General features: G+C 40.2%; 1 protein-coding gene across 1 annotated transcript; it reads left to right on the top strand.

Moving 5' to 3' along the window:
* Positions 1–1,212: 1,212 nt before the first annotated feature.
* On the top strand, positions 1,213–12,410 carry slc51a (solute carrier family 51 member A). The gene is made up of 8 exons (XM_061713706.1): positions 1,213–1,444; positions 6,529–6,680; positions 6,783–6,856; positions 7,085–7,243; positions 8,391–8,502; positions 10,487–10,633; positions 10,760–10,865; positions 11,025–12,410. The coding sequence occupies exons 1-8, from the start codon at positions 1,369–1,371 to the stop codon at positions 11,171–11,173; spliced, it is 975 nt and encodes a 324-aa protein (XP_061569690.1). The 5' UTR covers positions 1,213–1,368; the 3' UTR covers positions 11,174–12,410.
* Positions 12,411–19,373: the final 6,963 nt, after the last annotated feature.

The following is a 19,373-nucleotide window of genomic DNA, read 5'->3' as shown; positions in this document are numbered from 1 at the left end:
ATGAAAATGTTGCTTTTTGGCATCCGTGCTATTCAGTGTAAAACTGACTTTAATCAAGTGATTTTTCTGCAATATAATTTGGTCTTTGAGTATTGCTAAGAATTATTGAGAAGGCAGAAGAGAACCAATTGAGCTTCACGTGACGATGCCTTCTGTGCACGTTGCTATGGCAACCGGGTGGCATGTGATGTGTGCTTTTTGTGTGCTCTGGCACTAAAAAATGCACTCACAAATAATAGGATAGCTGTAGTTTCCCAGCAACTTATAAAGATCTTTGCGGTTGTGCACGGGTACCAAGTAGCCGAACTGCCATAAGCATCCTGTAATAAACTCCAAAATGTTTAACAAAGACATCAAATAAAGGACAGATGGTGAGAGTGAAAGTTAGGAGAGAGAAGTTTCACAGAGGTTTCCTATTCCTGCCAGGCTCTGACTCAGTGGACCACTAAGTTGTGACACACACACACACACACACACACACACACACACACACACACACACACACACACACACACACACACACACACACACACACACACACACACACACACACACAAACAAACAAAAAACAACCAAATCACGCTACAGCAGAGGACTGCGCAACAAGTCTGAATGGCTACGGATAAGGTGTGTGTTTTTTTTTAGACCTTTTAACAGAAATGGCCAAGAGTTGGCTATTTTCTTGTCAAATGAGTGCCCTATAAAACAACTGGAGACTAATAGAAGTCCCCTAATGAAAACGACGGGCAGATTCTAATAATTAATCTGTCTACACTGCAAAAACTCAAAATCTTACCAGGAATATTTGTCTTATTTCAAGTTAAAATGTCTAATTTTTAGTAAAAAAAAATCTCTTAAAACAAGGGGCATTACCAGAAAAATAACTTATTTGACAATTTTCACCTGTTTCAAGTAAATTTTCACTTGAAATAAGTAGAAAAATCTGCCAGTGGGACAAGATTTATCTTTTCATTACAAGCAAAAAAACCTTGTTCCACTGGCAGATTTTTCTACTTATTTTAACTGAAAATCTACTTGAAACAGGTGAATATTGTTGTTTTTTCCAGTGATGAGTCTTGTTTTAAGTCTAATGAGATTTTTTTTAATTAAAAATGAGACATTTTTGCAGTGACAAATCCTGTTTTTGACGTCAGCTGCATGACGTCGGGAGGAGGAGGCGGGTCTGCTGGCCGCAACAAGTGTTTTGGGGTGTCAGAGAGGACGATGCTTATTTGGTAAAGACATCAGAACACTTCCTCGGAGTATTTGGAGAGGAGAAAACGCGCTGCTTACAACTTTTACGCACCGTGCCGCTGCGGGACGTTTATTTGCTTGACTGTGGAAAACTCTAACTGGACAGCATCCAGCATGAATAATGGATCCAACCGAACTGTTCATCCCAGCTGCACCGGCAAGCCACCTTTTGCAATCGACATCATCAACCGTGAGTATGAAGCGCAGATCGAACTTTCTGATTTATGGTTCCGCGTTACACCAACGCAGAGCCTACTGCGTAGGTTACGCGGGGACGCGCACCGTACGGCGTAGGCTCTGCGTCGATTTTACGCAGAACCATAATTCAGGCTAAAGTCTCATGAAAGCGAGGCGCATCTGACAAGCTGCTGCTCTTTTACGCACCAGCGGGCCCCCTGGAATTTTAATTAGGTCGGGTTTATATTTCACCAATGAACTGTAATGATAATTGAGGGGGACAGACTAAACCGATGTTTGGGATTTATTTGAGGAAGAAGGGATTCTCTGAAGCAGTGCTGTCGGACTGCAGTCCTGCATGTTTTAGATGTGTCCTTGTTTCACACCGTGATACCAGGAGCTGCGTCGACAACAGAGCTGTGCAGACCTTGATGACAGGACCGTTAATTAGAATCAGGTGTGTTGATGCAGGGAAACAACTCAAACATGCAGGGAAACAATTAAACATGCAGGGAAACAATTAAACATGCAGGACTGGAGCCTCGAGGGCTGGAGTGCGACACCCCTCATCTAAAGTCTCTGGACTTTACAGACTCTGTGCTCTCCCCCTTACTTTTTGTTGCAAATAGTTAGACCTTTGTATACTTAGTAAGAAAGTAAAGTCTATTTATATAGCACCTTTCACAGACAAGGTAATTCAAAGTGCTTTACATCAACATTAAAAGCAGCAAGACACAATTAAACAGTAACAAGTCAATTAATAAAAAGAGAAATAGAAATTATAACACAATACAATGACATAAAATAGAATAAATAACAAATATAATGAAATAAAATTATAAGAAAAGAGGTCAAATAATAAAAAGGACAAGTTGTTAAAAAGTAAGGGCAGTAGAGTACAGCAGGTAAGTATTTAATTTCAGAGTCAGTAAACGGTAATGTTTTTAGGCCTGATTTAAAGGATCTACAGTGTGAGCAGACCTCAGGTCTACAGGAAGTTTGTTCCACCGGTGAGGAGCAGAATAACTGAACGCTGCCTCACCTTGCTTGGTTCTTGTTCTTGGGAACCACAACAAACCAGATCCAGATGACCTAATTGGTCTGGGAGCTTCATAGGGAACTAACAGATTAAGCCTGTATTTTGGTAAGTAATAGGGGTGTAACGATACACTAATCTCACGATACGGTACGATACACGATATTGAGGTCACGATAACGATCCGATACGATATAGCAGTATTTTTTAACAACCTTAAATGAGGTAGTCATGAGGAAATTGTCTTTTATTTGAAAGACACAAAATACAAAATAATGCTGTGTGTTTGCCCTATTGTTACAGTTTGTAATGCTTTATAACTGTTTAAGTTTTAAAGAGAAAGCCAGGCCAACCATTTTCCACAAACTGAACTAAAAGTAAATGTCAGGTTTGCATTATGCATCTTCAGTTTCATACAATAAAAATATTTTGCCACAAACTGAATAGTTTCTCTCATGTATGATTTTACTTTTTTTCTTTTCCAGAAATTTAACAACTAAAATTAAATAAATAAATACAAGTAAATAAATACATACAATTTTACATCATAAAAAAGATTGATTCATGCTCACCTTATAAGTCTAAGAGGAGATTTATTTTTGTTAAGGTTATTTTGGTAATTCAGGGTTCATTATTTTATAAATATATTCTTTATATTGTGATGTAAATCAGGGACTATAATGACACTAGTCAGTTTATCTGTAGTGATTAATCTGTTTTAGATTGGGCGGAGTGATACAGCACTAGGTGCTGTGTTGATGTTCTAAAATCCTACGCTGTTGAGCGGACATTAAAGTACACTGGAACTCAGCAGAAGTTGTCCCCGTGTTTATCCTACTCATCACCCCAAAAAGGTTTAATTTAATAAGGTAAGGCTTAACTCTACACCAGACTTACATAAGTAAAGGTTCAGACCTCAAAACGGGACCGCAAAACGGGACTAGTTTCTCCTGAGCGGAGGAAGATTTTGGTCCGCGCGGTCCGGCCGCGGTCGCGTTCAGATGCGCGTTTCTAGTCAACACAATAGATTAATATTAATAACCCAATATCGCGATACACTTTGTCACCTCCACGACACGTATTGTGACATTTTTGTATCGCGAAATTTCGTGGCACGATATATTGTTACACCCCTAGTAAGTAAGTAGGTAAAGTTTATTTATATAGCACCTTTCACGGACAAGGGAATGCCACAAGGTGCTTTACAAATAATAAACACAATACAATAAATGTAAAAAATACAATAAAAACGAGAAGATACAGAGGAAAAAACCTCCTAGAGTAAAAGTACATAAAATCAACATGATGGTCATAAAATGACTCTTTCACTACTGATATAAAAAAAAACCCCACTATCCTGAAGCTGATCATGATGATTTAACCCGTGATCATTTCCTGTTACTCATTTGTACTCATTCTGACTGTTTCGTTCATTCGTAATTTCTTCATATTGAAATAAGATGCCAGTTTGACGTCAGGTGTATGTGTATAACATGACATCACAAATACAGGTGTGTGACAGGACTAAGCGAGTGAAATTGACACTTTCACATGTCATAACTCGTGTTCTTTCATTGCACCTTTTAATTAATTATATGCCGTCAGAGTGACCTTTTTAACAGTGAGGAGGGATAGACTTCATACATGTTAACTCCTGCTAGGACCGTGAGTATTTCATGAGTTAAGAAGTCTGTTTATACTCCAACTTAAATGTTCCTGAGGTTTATAATCATTGCCACTTGCAGATACTAAATTCAAGGAAAATTAATTTAGACTGATGTAAATAATGTGCCATATGTCAATCTGAGGACTGCCAGAAGGCCTTTCTTATACCCCGCTTGGCCTCTTACTGTAGCTCCAGCTTCAAACTTTTGACATGTGCAGTGAATTTAGGTGTTTATGAGAATTCCGACCTGAGTCAGATTTGGTTTGTTTTGAAGAGATCCATGTGGTAGGTGTCATTCTTTGGGACTCATAATTCAGGGAGTGACTGGTGTTGGACTAAGTACAATCATCATATTGCTCTGCAGAAAGTTTTGCAGGGTAGAATGGAGTAAGTTGGGGAAAAAAGATAAGAATTTTTCTTCTGTAGAGAGTGATCCTGTGGGAGATGTGTCCTTTCATTTTAATCACTGAAACACTCTTTCATTAAAAAGAAAAGGAAAGTTTTCATCATTGAACTGTGAGCTTGAAAATACAACATCCAAACTAAAACTACACTGATCATCTATATTCAAGAGAAGACACGCTTTTAAAGATGAACTGTTTAGAAAAGTTACATTTTCTTGATTTGAGTCTGAAGATGAAACTGAAAATAATTTCTTTAATAATTTGCTTTGATGAGTATTGCTGTTTCTAACCAATCTTGATCAGCTCATTTCTCTACGCTGCCTTTCACATATCAATATCAGTATTCACCTTAAAACTCTTGGATTATTTGTGCTGTATTTTAGAAAGTAAACCTTTTAACATCAGATCCTATCCAACTCCAGTTCCTAAATCTTTACACTGGTTTCCTGTCTGTCACAGAATAGATGTTAAAATCCTGCTGTTGGTTTATAAATCTCTGAATGGTCTCGGGCCAAAAAACATCTCTGATCTCCTGGTCCTTTATGGTCAGGGTCATGCATACTTTCTGTACCCAGAGTTAGAACCAAACATGGTGAGGCAGCATTCAAGTTTTTATCTTCCTAAACTGTGGGACAAACTCCTAGAATGCATCAGGGCTGCTGAAACTCAATTTGTTTAAGTCAAGGTTGAAAACCTGTTTATTTACTGCTGCAGTTCAGTAATCCCCCATAATGTACCGCAAGCTTTATTTTTTGCATCTCATTTGTTTAATTCTTTTTAGTTTTATGTCTTTATTTTCTGCTTTTTAACTTTCTTTTTTAATACATTTTTAAATATTTTCATGTAAAGCACTTTCAATTGTCTTGTATATGAAATGTGCTATACAAATAAACTTGCCTTGCTTTGCACGGTTTGTCCTGTAGATCTGGGGCTACTTTAAATGGCAGGTGGTTGGAGTCTGTCCCTGCCGTCATCCAGCGAGAGACTTTCCCTCACGAGGAAGTGATGAACCATTATTCATCTTTAGAAACACTTTAAAAAGTCTAATTTGTAAGCTGCAGTTCAGTCTGAGAGTAACTTCTGTTTCTGTGCCGTTTCGTTCTGACTGCCACTAATGACTGGATTGCGGAGAATTAATGACGCAGATCACAGAAAACACAAGCGGCATGCTGAAACCATTCGGTGCCTTTCTGTCTATTCTTTGTTCCCACCTTTAAATTCACATCATATTTTCCTTCCTCTGAGATGTTTTTAACAGATGTTTACCCGAAGCCACGCAGGTTTTTCTGAGGAAGCCAATCTGGAAATGATGCTCTGCCAACGTCTTCCTTACATTCTGGCTAACCAACTTTATTTTCAAGAAGTAATCACACTAACCCTGCCTTTTACTGAGAAGATATTCCTGTTGTTTTTGCTTATACAGAAGTAAACAAAGAAAGATTTGAGAAAAACAGGAATTGATATTTAATTTTGTTCAACCTATCTCCTTTTTCTGATCGTTTTTTTTAGGTTAGAAAATAGGAAAGGTTTATAACAGCTATTGTCGAGTGCAGCTTGTTTCAGCAAGTCTGCCTGCAAATTTCTCTGTATAGCAATACTTCACCTTTATTTCTTTTGTTATCCTGCTTTTACTCACTTCACTTGGTTCAAAATTGATTCTCAGACAGGTCATTTTACATCTACTCAACAAATAGACAGCATTTGAAGTCTGCATGAAGTTAATTGATAGTTTTAGTGATTTTTGGGAGTGCTGAACTAAATAGTCCTGTACAGACATTCATGCGGGATTAGTTCACCGATGTTGGATTTAAGTCTTGCTGGGACTTGCTAAACTGTTTGCTTCGAAGAGCAATGTTATTCATCCTGTGAGAAATAAAAAAAAAAGAAAAAAGTGGAAAAATGCAAACCTCATATCAGCTTTCACTTTCTAGAGAACATTTCATGAATCCCATTAAAAATCTAAATATCTAATTTCCATTCTCATATGTCAGAATTGGACATTTTTGGCATCATCTTGTACTCCATCCTCACCTTCATGGCGTCCGTTTCCCTCCTGGTCTTCATCGAGGAATGTGTATACATCTACAGAAAAGTGCCCGCCAATAAGAAGAGTTTAATCATCTGGGTGAACGGGGCAGCACCGGTAAGGATAGTACAGGAATGATGCACATTATATTAGTTGCTGTGAGGATTTACTAGGATCTTTTGTGTGCTTACAGCTACTTCCTTACTCTCCGTTTTCCAGGTAATTGGCACCATGTCGTGTTTGGGGATGTGGATTCCTAAAGCCATCATGTTTACTGATATGACCTCTGCCTGGTATGATTCACTCTTCCTCACCTTTTGTCTCACGCTTTCACGTCTGTGTTCTTGGACTTTCCAGAACTCCGCAGTGAAAGAGCTGAGGGAAACATGTATCTCATTATCTTTTTATAGAAACCATATGCAGCGTTGTGCAATGTGCTTGGTTTCACTTTCTCCGCTCTTTCTGCTGATCCTGCCATCCTCCTTCACTTATCAATCCCCGGTGCTCCGATGCCTCTGCAGCTACTTTGCCGTCGTGGTGTTCAAGTTCCTGATCATGATGATGGAGGAGATAGGCGGGGATGAGGGCTTCATGAGGCGAGCGGGGAAGCATAGGCTGAAGATCAGCACGGGCCCTTGTTGCTGTTGCTGTCTGTGTCTCCCATACGTCACCATCACACGGTAAACCCCCCACACTGACACTGGTTATCACTATTAGTTATCACCCTTCAATATGTTGCTGTGTTTAGAGCTGAAATGGACCATGCTATCTTTGAAGAAAAAAAAAAAACAATTAACCTCTGAGGCAGAGTGAACAAAAGATGGTTTGATAATTGCAACAAGATGCTGGTGGACAGCCTTTTTTTGTTCTTGGCAGGAGATTGGGTATTTTTCTTCACTTAGAACAGACTTTGAAAGGGCCTCATTAGGCAACAAATGTCAGAAAAATATACTAGACTGCAATCTAATGACCACAAAGTTGCATACAGTATATAAATAAAAAGACACAAAGCTACACAACTGTTGTAATGTATTTATCCTCTGAAGTGATGACAGGCCATTTCTCAAATGTTTACAGTGAGAGACCGGCTTTGTGTCACATTTAACTTGGAGGTGTAATATGAGGCTTTGATTTCTCCATCGTGGACCGTTTCACAGAGGGATACGGTCATGTTGGACAGCTTTGATGTACCTTTTCCTCCGTTTGAACAAATCCAGATGGCACGTGTGGATGCAGTCTCGGATTCTAGGTGGAGATATGCCTCTTTTTTTACGAACACAGGTTGAACACACGCGTGGTCATTCAACTCAGTCAGGGTGGTGCAACATGTCTGCAGCAGACCCCATCGTTTTTCTTGCTTAACAGTCGATCGATCAATCAGATAGCCACTTTCTTTTTTTTTTGGCTGGTAAATGAAACACATCTTACAGCATGCTGGTTTCAGGCAATGGAAAACCACATGTGTTTATTTTTAGGTTTGCTGTTTTCAAATCCTTCCAAAAAAAACCTCTGAGACTACACAGAGTGGGTATTGACTTTCTCAGATACTTCTTACATGCCCTCTCATGAGGGCCCCCAGAAACATCGTCAGCATCTCTGTGATTGCGCAAACACGTCCAAGTCACAACATGACTGAAAACAATGAAGATTTGTCTCCGGAGAGGCTGAATCATCATCAGAAACATCCTGCTTTGCAAATTCAGGATAGACTCTGGAAGAAAGGGAATTCCATGGTGGACCAGAGCTAACTTTTAATTGCATTTAGGGGCTCAGGCCTTCTGTGTAATTAAACATGACCATGAAACCGTTTCCTCTGTTACCATCCAGACGCATTCTGTTCCTGCTCAAACTTGGCTCCTTCCAGTTCGCCCTCATGAAGATTGTCTTCACCATCCTTTCCATTGTCCTGTGGACCAATGGAAACTTTGACCTGAGTGACGTAAGTTGATAACATGGAAATGCTGAGAAGCATGTCGGAGTTCATTTGTATTCCCAAACCTTTGTTTGTACAGTTTATTGTCTAGATGACTAATGACTGATTATAAAACTACTGTGACAATATACCTCGGACTCTCACTGCTGATATTGTTTGCTTCTAATTTTGATTATCAAAGTAATCAGTCTTGTTTGACTGGGTAATCATTTGTAAGACAAATATGTACAAATATATGACGTATCGCTTTTGGATAGTATGTTTATGAAACTTTAATTTAGCCTGAGCTGCACCTGGTGTCAAATCCAAAGTATTGAATTTGTAAGCATGCAAAAAATTAAGAACCAATGGTCAAAACGTCAGTTTTTTTTATATCGAACATTAACAGATGACCGGATTACCAAAGATAAATGGTTTTATATTTGAAATATCCAGCCTGTTTGCTTAGACGTGGTTTTTCGGTTCTTCTTTAAAGATTTTTCCTTATAAAATGAGTTGTAATACTTTGGGCTGTTTTTTTTTTTTTTGTTTTGTTTTGTTTTTTAAAGGCTTCGAACCTCAGACTTTGACAAAACATTTGCATCTCCTTAAGGATCTCCTTAGGTCAGTGTTAAATGTTTCCTTGTCCCAACACATAGTGATTCAGATGAATGGATCATACGCTAACTCGAGCAGAACTTCATGAAAAGCTCGTGCAATCCTCTCATTTGACTATATGTTGTTGAAACAAGGACGTTTCCAGAAGATGCAGGGCAGTGGCAGTACCGGCACTGAGACCACTCTTTAGATGTTTCGACTAATATTAAATGATTTATAAAGTACACTATATAAAAATAGATAAATCATTCAGCAATATCATAAAAGTTCAGTTTTTGTTTTTTAAGTCACTGGTATTTTAAAGTTTTTCATTACTCTTATCATTGAAATATTCCTCGTACCACTGCCTACAACCCAAGCCCAAACCGTGATCCAACCACTCCCACACTTCTTGGATGGATAAGCATTCATTTCCTGAAATGCTGTTTCTGTTATTTTTCCTTCACCCATGCCCATTCACTCTGCAAAAGTTCTCTCTCGTGAAAGGAGTCTGGTACACCTGGCATTCACGGCGCCAGTGTCCAGAGGCTGTTTCTTCTGCATCTGTTTGTACAGACCTCGGTTCCAGAGGAATCAGCCTGTATCTTTATACATAAGAGTAAAAGAATGAGGATGATTGGTCATCCTGGTTAATATCTAACAGTGATCATCAACAAGTCACAGTGAAGTTTTTGATAAACGTTTCCAGGGAGATTAAATGACTTACTGTAACAGAAATGTCTGATTGTCCCTCAACCATTGCGTGCCACAGGGATTATTGCATGCAGACACTATCCAATTAAGTTGTAGGAAACACAGGAATGTCAAAGCTTTGTGTCAGCACCATATCATTTCCACTTGAGCATTTTGACAGATAGCTCACGCAAGCCTGATTTCCTCTATGATAGAAACCATTCATCTGGTTCCCCTTGATTCCGGTTCAGTTGTAAGGAGTAGTATTAACAGATTCAGAAGAAACTGCCTCTGGACACTAGGTAGGAATCCTGTACAAGTGATCTCACAAAGCCCCCCCAACCAAACACACACACACACACACACACACACACACACCCTGATGCAACTGGTGTGGCACATTCTGCATCTGCGGAAAGAGCAGTGAGTGGGAGGGGTAGCAGACCCAATTTTCCCAAAAAAGAAGTTATCATTCAGTGAATAGCTACAGCTGGCCAGGCTAAGCTTAAGCACCTCAGTCCTCAAATAGTCTCTCAGATAAACGATAACAGTAGTTGCACAGTAGTCCCTCTTGTTGACTGGAAGTAAGATGCAATCACTTACATATCACTGCATGAATCAGTGCTTGACAGCTGCCTAACACTATTTTAGTAACAGCGCCCAAAACATATAACTGTTTGTCTGCTGTGTTTTCCTGTTGTCTCGTCTGATTCCATTTCAGTTGACCATCAATGGAGCTGCGATATGGATCAACCCTTTTGTGGGCATCTTGACAATCATAGCCCTGTGGCCTGTAGCGATCACGTTCATGCATCTAAGGATAACCCTGCGAACACTTAAAATCATTCCCAAATACGCCATGTATCAGGTAAGACAACTAAGAAGCATACCTTCACAACACTGTTGGAGGTAAATGTTTTAGGGTTGTTTTTTTTTTATATGTAATTTTCCCAACATTGTGCTTGTCAGAGTTAAGCGTGTGTTTGTGTTGCAGCTGGTGCTGATCCTGAGCCAGCTGCAGTCAGCCATCATCAATATTTTGGCCTTAAATGGAACCATTGCTTGCACCCCACCTTTCTCCTCTGCAGTCAGAGGATACAGTGAGTCAGCATCCCGTCAATATAATCAGTCATTGGTGCATTTTAACTTGAATCAATGAACAGTGAGTCCTGCCCAATGGGCATGCATTTGAACTGTTTACTTTGTTTTTCTATTCATTTTCTGACACCTCTGTGACTTTCTCCCACCTGTCCTTGCAGTGATAAGCCAGCAGCTGCTCATCCTGGAGATGTTCATCATCACGCTGGCCACACGGCTGCTGTATCGACGACAGTACGATCCGTTACCCAACGAAGAACAGGACGATAATGAGAACACCAAGATGGTCGCGATAGCGAACTCTGCATGAGAACTGAATTTGTTTGTGTGAGTGTGTTTGCGTGGTAAAGTGTGTCAATCTTATTACAGCTACAGGTATATCATTATGAGATTGATTAAATTAATATGAATGAATATGTGTGAATGAACTTTGTGCTTGTACTTTAGACTGATGGGACACTCGGGTCACTTTTTTCAACATATTTCAACAAAAAACTGATCTTCTTCGAAAGAAGTGTCTGCAGATATATGTGGCATACTTGAACATCTCTTAAAAAAAAAATACAAGAGCTGCTTGGCTGGGACCGTTCTGCTTGCATGTTCTGCCTGTGTGAATTCACTCTGGCTGTTTCCGCCCAGAATCCCATAAATGTACATGTTGGATGGAGATGTGAACATACTTGTTTGTCCAACCATGCAACCTCTACAAGTTGGACCCTGCATTTTCTCACTGTCTGCAAGGAGAAACTTCAGCCTTCTGCGTCCATTTACAAGATAGCAGATGGATGCTTGTTTTGAAGAGGATCAATGTGAGAGGATTGATTTATTTTTTTAACTGGTATCCACTTATAATCACTTTGTCTTCTTTGCTTTTACCAAAAAAGCCATTATGCACAAACTTTTACGATTCACAGATCCAATTTTTTCCTCTTAATTCCCCAGGAAATATGTAATTTGTTCTGCATGAACAGCTTTTTGGTCATGAAGGAAACTTGCAACTATAAAGACAGATACCGTTATAAAGACAGATGCACCATAAAAGTGAATTATACACAGGAAAATTATTGTCATTGTCCATGGAAATGATTGTATTTTTGTATTTTATGTTGTTTGCTTTGGTTTTTTAAAAGGGTTTTGCTACACAAACAAAAAAAGAAGCAGCAAAGCACTAAATGAAAAACTTGCTCGTCCAACAAAATCCCAGATTTTCACATGTGAATACTTGTCCAGCACCCATCATGATAAACATGAGGTTTCCACAATGCTGCTCAAATAAAACATCACAAAAGTGCACAAACATAACAAATCTCTACCATAATTACAAAAGTAATTGTCTTAAAACACTAGATGAAAAGCAAAGTTCAGAAATAAATTGATACTTTAGTTAGTATTGAATGTAAACACTTTTAAAACTGAATGTTTCTTTATTTGTTCTTTTTTTTTTAAATACATTTTTGCACCATGTACCTGTGTTTTCCATACATGATGACTTATATGCTTTTATGTCAATTATGTGAACCCCAAAAATAAAGCTTTACGTGTCTGAATCATTTCTGCTTTTGTGATGTATCATATACATCAAGATAAAACTGTATTTTTTAGCAATCTGTTACCATAACTGTATTTTTCTCTTATGTGAGAGCATGTGAAACAGCTGAAAATCCAAACACTGAATCTGTGTGCGGTGTCTTTATTAGCATAATAATAATATACCTTCTCTTATTAGATTGAACATGAAGGCACAACCAACAATCTCTTCATGGTATCAGACTACAGACTTCTTTTACAGAAGTTTGAAGATGCCATTTGAATACTCATTTGATAGATTACAGTTTCAGTGAACGGAGAGTCTTATTCATACATCAGATTTGGTCATGGTGTTCCACAGGGTTCTGTACTTGGGTCACTGCTTTTCACTCTAATCATGTTTCCAGGTACGACTTTTAGGTGCATGAACTTTCATTGCGATGGAAATTATACTCGGGTAAATTAATCCATAAATCCCTGTGAGACTAATAAACTAGCTGAAGTACAAATATACCTTAATGACATAAAGATCTGGACGACTGCCAATTCCCTGCTGTTAAAGTCAGATAAGACTGGGTATGTTGTTTTTGGTCCTGAGCATTTCAAAACTAGGCCGTCTACTCATTTGGCACTGCTCTGGCATGTTTTGTGAGGAAGCTTGGAGTTATTTATCTGAATTTAACAGCATGTTCTTCATCTAAGTAACACGTTAATAGTTTCATTTCTGAATCTAACAGCATGGAACAGTATTTGTCTTGTAAATCTCAGGTTGGGTTCTGAGAGTATCTGGTTGACCTTTACAATCTGAATGTGTCCAGTTTAAAACTATTATTTAGTTAATAAAAGGGTTAACCTTCAACTACTTCATATTTTGGAATCAAGAGATAAGGCATATTTTAAAAGAGCTCAAATAAATAAAAAGCAGACTTACAGGTGCTTGGCTGTCTTCTAAGCATTTAAAATTTAAATGAGAGATGCAGCATCAGCAGTGCTTTATATGCAAGTTGGAAGGGATCAAAGAGTGGCTTTATGTCAGCCTGTAACAGATATACCAAGTATTTTTTTTTTTATTTTCTTTGTTCAAAGAAGGAAAAGTTTCTTTTGGGGAACTTTTATTTCCAGAAGTTCAGTCACCATGTCCAAAGACCACTGGAATATTGAGCACCATGCAGGGATCTGCTCCTCAGCAAAAGCCCAAATCCCTAATTAAGTTAGGTTGATTAACTTCTCTGATATCCTCGCTACCTCCACAGGCTCCTCGCAGGGCAGGAAAGCAGGAGACTCGTGTGCATCTACTCTGTAAAGCTGTATTATCAGAAAACTAATAACCGAACATGAAACAACACTGCTTAGCTGTTACTGCCGGGATGCACCCTTCATGTACAATACTAGGTTTTATTACTATTTATTACAGCTTCCCATTACTGAACCCAACTCTTAACGAAAAGGGTTCTGTTTTACATTTCTTCCTTTTTGTTTTTTGGGGAGGTGAGGGGGTATGATCATACAATAACACAAACTAAACTTGGCCCGTAGGTTAAAACTGTTGTATAGGTTCAGTCTGTTTGGCACCTTGATCAGCCCGCCACTAGCTGTCCTGTACCCTGGAGTTGGTAGTGGGTCATCCATAGGCTGGTGCAGGGAACTCTGTCGGGGTGGCCTGACTTCCTGGGTATTTGTGACCTGGTCCTTATCTTTATCTGCTGCAATGCAAGTTGGACTGTTGGGTTCCTCCATGGATGAGCTGCTGTGCTGCACACCATGTTGCTCAGGGAGGTGTCCTGCTGGCACTGTCTCCGGTGGTGGTTGGTCAACTCGGTCCCGCCGATAATATGTCCCCACAACTTCCACCAAATATGATCTGGGTCCCACCTGCTGCAGACACAGAAGAGCCAACCAAAGGGTCGTTACCTGCACTGGCTGCCTTCTTGCTGCCTTCTTAGTTCTTCACTATTTTCACAACTGGCACATTTTTCCATTTGATTTCAGGTGTCTGGGTGAGGATTTGACACGACATTTCCCATGCTTTTGCAAACTTCCTGAATGTGTCGCAGTCAAACTGTGGCACATAGTCTGTAATCACATGGTCAGGTGCAGTGGCTTGCACCCAAGTACTATGGTTTCTGCTGAGAAATCTTGGAGCACTTCTATTTCCCAGAAATAATAATAATAATAATGATCCAACATGCAGCATTAAGTCTTTTTGGGACTACAACTGGCTGGCTTTTGAATAGTACCCCATCTTGTGCACTGATCCCATCCTTGATTGACCAGTATTCTCTGATTGCCAAAGGCATGTCCTCCTGACGATCAGGCCAACCCCATAGCACTGCCACTTTCAGGAGTTGAAGGGTTTCATCTCTCTTTGGGCTGTCTGATCTGATTCAGACGCTGGCTGGTGACATTTAGGTAGTCAACCCGATTGATCTGTTCAATGTCCTTCTGCGCCCTCTACAGACTGCAGACGGCATGTATGTGTATCTTGTGTCCATCCTTTGCAGTGGATTGGTGGCTGTGCTCAGTGTGTCGCTGATATGCATGTCTGGGCCTGGCTTGTACACTTCTTTGAGATTGTAGCTTTTGAGTGTTATGCGTATCCCATAGGCTGGCCCCCCTGCAGCAGACAGCAGCCAAACCCTTTCCGGCTTGCATCACTCTGGATGGTGACCGGCTTGGTCATGACATAGTATTTCAGAATCTGAGCCACTGTGACCAAATGTTTGATATCCGGAACTGCAGCCTCATGCTTAGGTAGCCAGTATCGGACATCCTTATCCTACAGCCTCCGTAGTGGCCTGCATACCTCTGAGAGACCTGGCATTAACCTGGCAAGGTAAGTTACATATCCTATTAGTCGTTGTTCTGCCTTTTCATCTGTGTTGTGGGGCATGTCCTGGACTGCCCTGATTTTTTTCCGGGTCTATTTTGAGCCCCTTTGCTGACAAATATATCCATGAAACTTGAACTCTTTGACCCTGAATTGGAGCTTCTTCAAGCTCAATCTCAGCTTAACTTCTCTGCATTTTCCACAACAGCCAAGAGTGTCACATCATGATCTTGTGTGGCCTCGTTGTCTGTGTTCCCACATCCAACTATTAGTTTGTCTGCAATGGGTTCCAGTAGCCGACAATTGCTCGTGCTGCTTGCTCTGCTATACGTCTGGGGATACAGATACCCCAAAAGATTCTCCAGGGTGTCCAAAACATGGTTGTGTATCTGCTCTCCTCATCTAACTTGCACTGCAGGAAAGCATCACGTGCGTCTACTAAGGTGAACATGCAGGGCCTGGGCAGTTTGTGCAACACATCTTCAAGTGTTAGCATTATCTAGCAAGACCACTTCAGAGCCAGGTTTTAATGCCTTGAGGTCTATGCAAATTCTCAGCTTCTCTGTTTGCCTGACCATCACCATGTTATCCACTCAGTTGGCTCTGACATTGGGGCCAAGTGTCCATCTCTCTCATATTTGTCTAAGTGACCATTGACTGCATCTCTGAGTGCCACAGGAACATTGCGTGGGAAGCCTGCACTGGAACCACTTCTTTGTCTTCTTTGTCTAGGAGTGATGTAACTGGGGCATTGAAAACATTATCATAAGTATTCACAAGGTTCTGCCTGGTTCAGGGCTCCGGTTTGCTGTGTGCTATACAAAGTAGCTCATCGGGGATGTGAACTGCATCAAACCTCGACAGGTTTCACCTGAGAGCAAAAGTCTCTGCCCACTTGTCATTATCTCAAAATTCAGCTTGTGTGTCTTTCTTGTCACGACACACCAAGTCTTAAATATGCCAATGGAGTGCATTGACACCTCGAAATACAGAACCAACCTGGTTGGGCTTGGTAATAACTTTGGTAATACCTTGTGCGCCTGTCTCCTCAGATCTTCAATGTTCATTACATCACATGTTGCCCCTAAGTCCAACTGACACCTCTGAAAGCCTTCATTAATTTCATAATTGGCAAACCATTTCTTCCCACATCCCTAGACACCCACCCTGGAGCGCCCCTATGCTCACCACTGCGTTGATGTGGGCCTCTGTGAGGCACCTGTCCATACCCCCCAGGATCTTGCTTTGTGGCATGTTCAGCTGTGTAGTGTATTGGCCCATCTTCATGCTCATTTTCGCAAAATGGTTTGCTGTCCCACAATGGAGGCAATTTTTACCATACGTTGGGCAATGTTCATGTCTACACCTGTGCACATTTCCCCTTCGTTTGCACCTGATGCGGTATTCTGAGACCTGTCGGTACGGCCCAGCAGGGGTGTGGGCTGTAGGTGACGGTTATCTGTTGCATGCACTGTCTCACGCAGCCTGTTATGCATCATTGTTCTCACCCTCATATCAGTAATTTCTGCAGCATTTTTCTATAGTGGATACCAGTGTGATGTCTTTCTCTCTGAGCAGGCAATGGCGTACGCTCACGTCACACATACAGCACCAGTTTGTCTCTTATGAGCTCCTCTCTAGGTTGTCTGTATTAACACAATGCAGCTCTCTGTCTCAGCCGCGTCACAAATGCGTGGATGGGTTCTCCCTCATCTTGTGTACAATTGCCAAAGAAATATCTCTCACATATCATGTTCCTGGCAGGCTTGAAGTATTCCTCCAATGCATCGTGCGTGATTGTTTTGCTTCGTACAAAATACAATCTAAAGGAAATGAGTCAAATAAACACTGTTGTTGAATGTTCAAACATGGAAAAGGAAAAAAGGCAAGTCAAAGTGACGGCCAAAGCTCTGGAAAATAAAATTGAATGGTTGCAACATAAGCGCAAAAGTGACGTTAATAAAGTCAAGGCACTTATTACGCAAATAAAAGCGCACATGAAATCAAAGGGATACGCAAATGAAATTCCCTCACAACTGCACAACTTGAATGCACTGTGTAAAACGGTCACTGACTTGCACAATGAATTAAGGCAAGGCAAGTTTATTTATATAGCACAATTCAACACAAGGTAATTCAAAGTGCTTTACATTGACATTAAAAGCGGCAAGACATAATTAGGAATTAAATAAATAAGATTGAATAAAATTATGAATAAGATAAGAAAAGAAGTAAAATAATAAAAAGCACAAGCTGTTAAAAATAAGGGCAGTAGAGTCAAGCAGTTAAGTATTTAATTTAGGAGTACGATTGAGTAAACAGTAATGTTTTTAACCCTGATTTAAAGGAGCTGACAGTTGGAGCAGACCTCAGGTCTACAGGAAGTTTGTTCCACTGGTGAGGAGCAGAATAACTGAACGCTGCCTCACCTTGCTTGGTTCTGGTTCTTGAGAACCACAACAAATCAGATTCAGATGAAGCTCAGGGGTCTGGGAGCTTCATAGGGAACTAATAGATCAGAATCAGAATCAGAAAAAGCTTTATTGCCAGGTCAGACATAAATCAGACGAGAGAACTTGTCTCCGGTTTACACCGATGGCACCATTAATACGGACGCCATGTATTTTGGTCCAAGACCATTCAGGTCTTTATAGACCAGCAGTAACATTTTAAACTCTATCCTTTGACTCACTGGAAGCCAGTGTAGTGATTTCATGACCGGTGTAATATGGTCCAGTTTCCTGGTGTAATATGGTCCAGTTTCCTGGTGTAATATGGTCCAGTTTCCTGGTGTTTGTAAGGACTCTGGCGGCAGCGTTCTGGATCAGCTGCAGCTGCCTGGTAGATTTCTTGTTAAGGCCTGTAAAGATGCCATTGCAATAATCCAACCTACTGAAAATGAATGCCTGAATAAGTTTTTCCATGTCTTGTTTAGACAGAATCCCCTTAATTCTAACAATGTTTTTAGGTGGTAGTAGGCAGATTTAGTGATAAACTTTAGATGGCTGTTGAAGTTCAGGTCTGAGTCAATAATTACACCCAGATTTCTGGCTTGATTTGTAGCTGTCAATGACATGGAGCCAAGGTGAGCGCTGATCTTTTCCATTTCATTTTTAGGGCCAAAAATGATCACCTCTGTCTTTTCTGCATTTAGCTGGAGAAAATTCTGGCACATCCACTCATTGATTTGATGAATACAGTTACTCAATGAGAGTAGGGGACTGTAGTCATGTGGTGACACTGAAATATAGAGCTGTGCGTCATCGGCATACATATGGTAGGAAATGTGATGTTCCATAATCTGAGCTAGGGGTAGCATATGAATTGAAGCGGTCCGAGAATAGACCTTTGAGGAACCCCACATGTGATCTTGGTTCTCTTAGACTCATGGTTTCCAATTGACACAAAAAAGATTTGAACCATTGAAGCACAGTGCCGGTAAGTCCCACCCACTTTTCCAATCTGCTGAGAAGAATGTTATGATCAACTGTGTCGAATGCAGCACTGAGATCCAGTAATACCAGAACAGAGGATTTGCCTGCATCATTATTCAGATGAATATCATTTAAGACTTTGACGAGTACAGTCTCAGTGCTGTGGCCGAAATCCAGACTGAAATGCGTTAAAAAGGTTGTTTTGCATCATAAAAGCATGGATTTGCTGGAAAACAACCTTTTCAATGTCTTTCCCCAAAAATGGCAGATTTGATATGGGCTTATAGTTACTAAGTGTTGTAGCATCCAGATTAGATTTTTTTAGAAGAGGTTTTATTACTGCAGTTTCCTGTTTTTCCAGTTTTTAATGCCACTGCTTCCTGATGAAGAGAAAAACCAAAATGACTAGTTTTCTAGCATTATGGATTACAGTGATGCATTCAAGGAACAAGTGGAAAAATGGATAAATGAAAATCCACATAAATCACCACTTCAGACATATATCTCTGAGCAACCACCAAAGGAAATGAACCATGTGGAACAAGTAACTGATGGAAAGGGAAAAGATTTGTCTGTTGCTCATCCTCCAGTACCTGTTCTCACTAAAGATCCTCAGGATGAACTACAGCCCTGTGACAGTGTCTCAAACACAACCAACAGATCATGCTCACATTATTCCTCATCCCTAGCCTCATGTTCTTCTGCTTGTTTAAAAACAGAAG

The sequence above is a fragment of the Cololabis saira genome, chromosome 22, assembly GCF_033807715.1.
Source record: "Cololabis saira isolate AMF1-May2022 chromosome 22, fColSai1.1, whole genome shotgun sequence".
NCBI lineage: Eukaryota > Metazoa > Chordata > Actinopteri > Beloniformes > Belonidae > Cololabis > Cololabis saira.
Note: the sequence above shows the minus strand (reverse complement) of the source record. Positions and strands in the feature narration are given on the sequence as shown.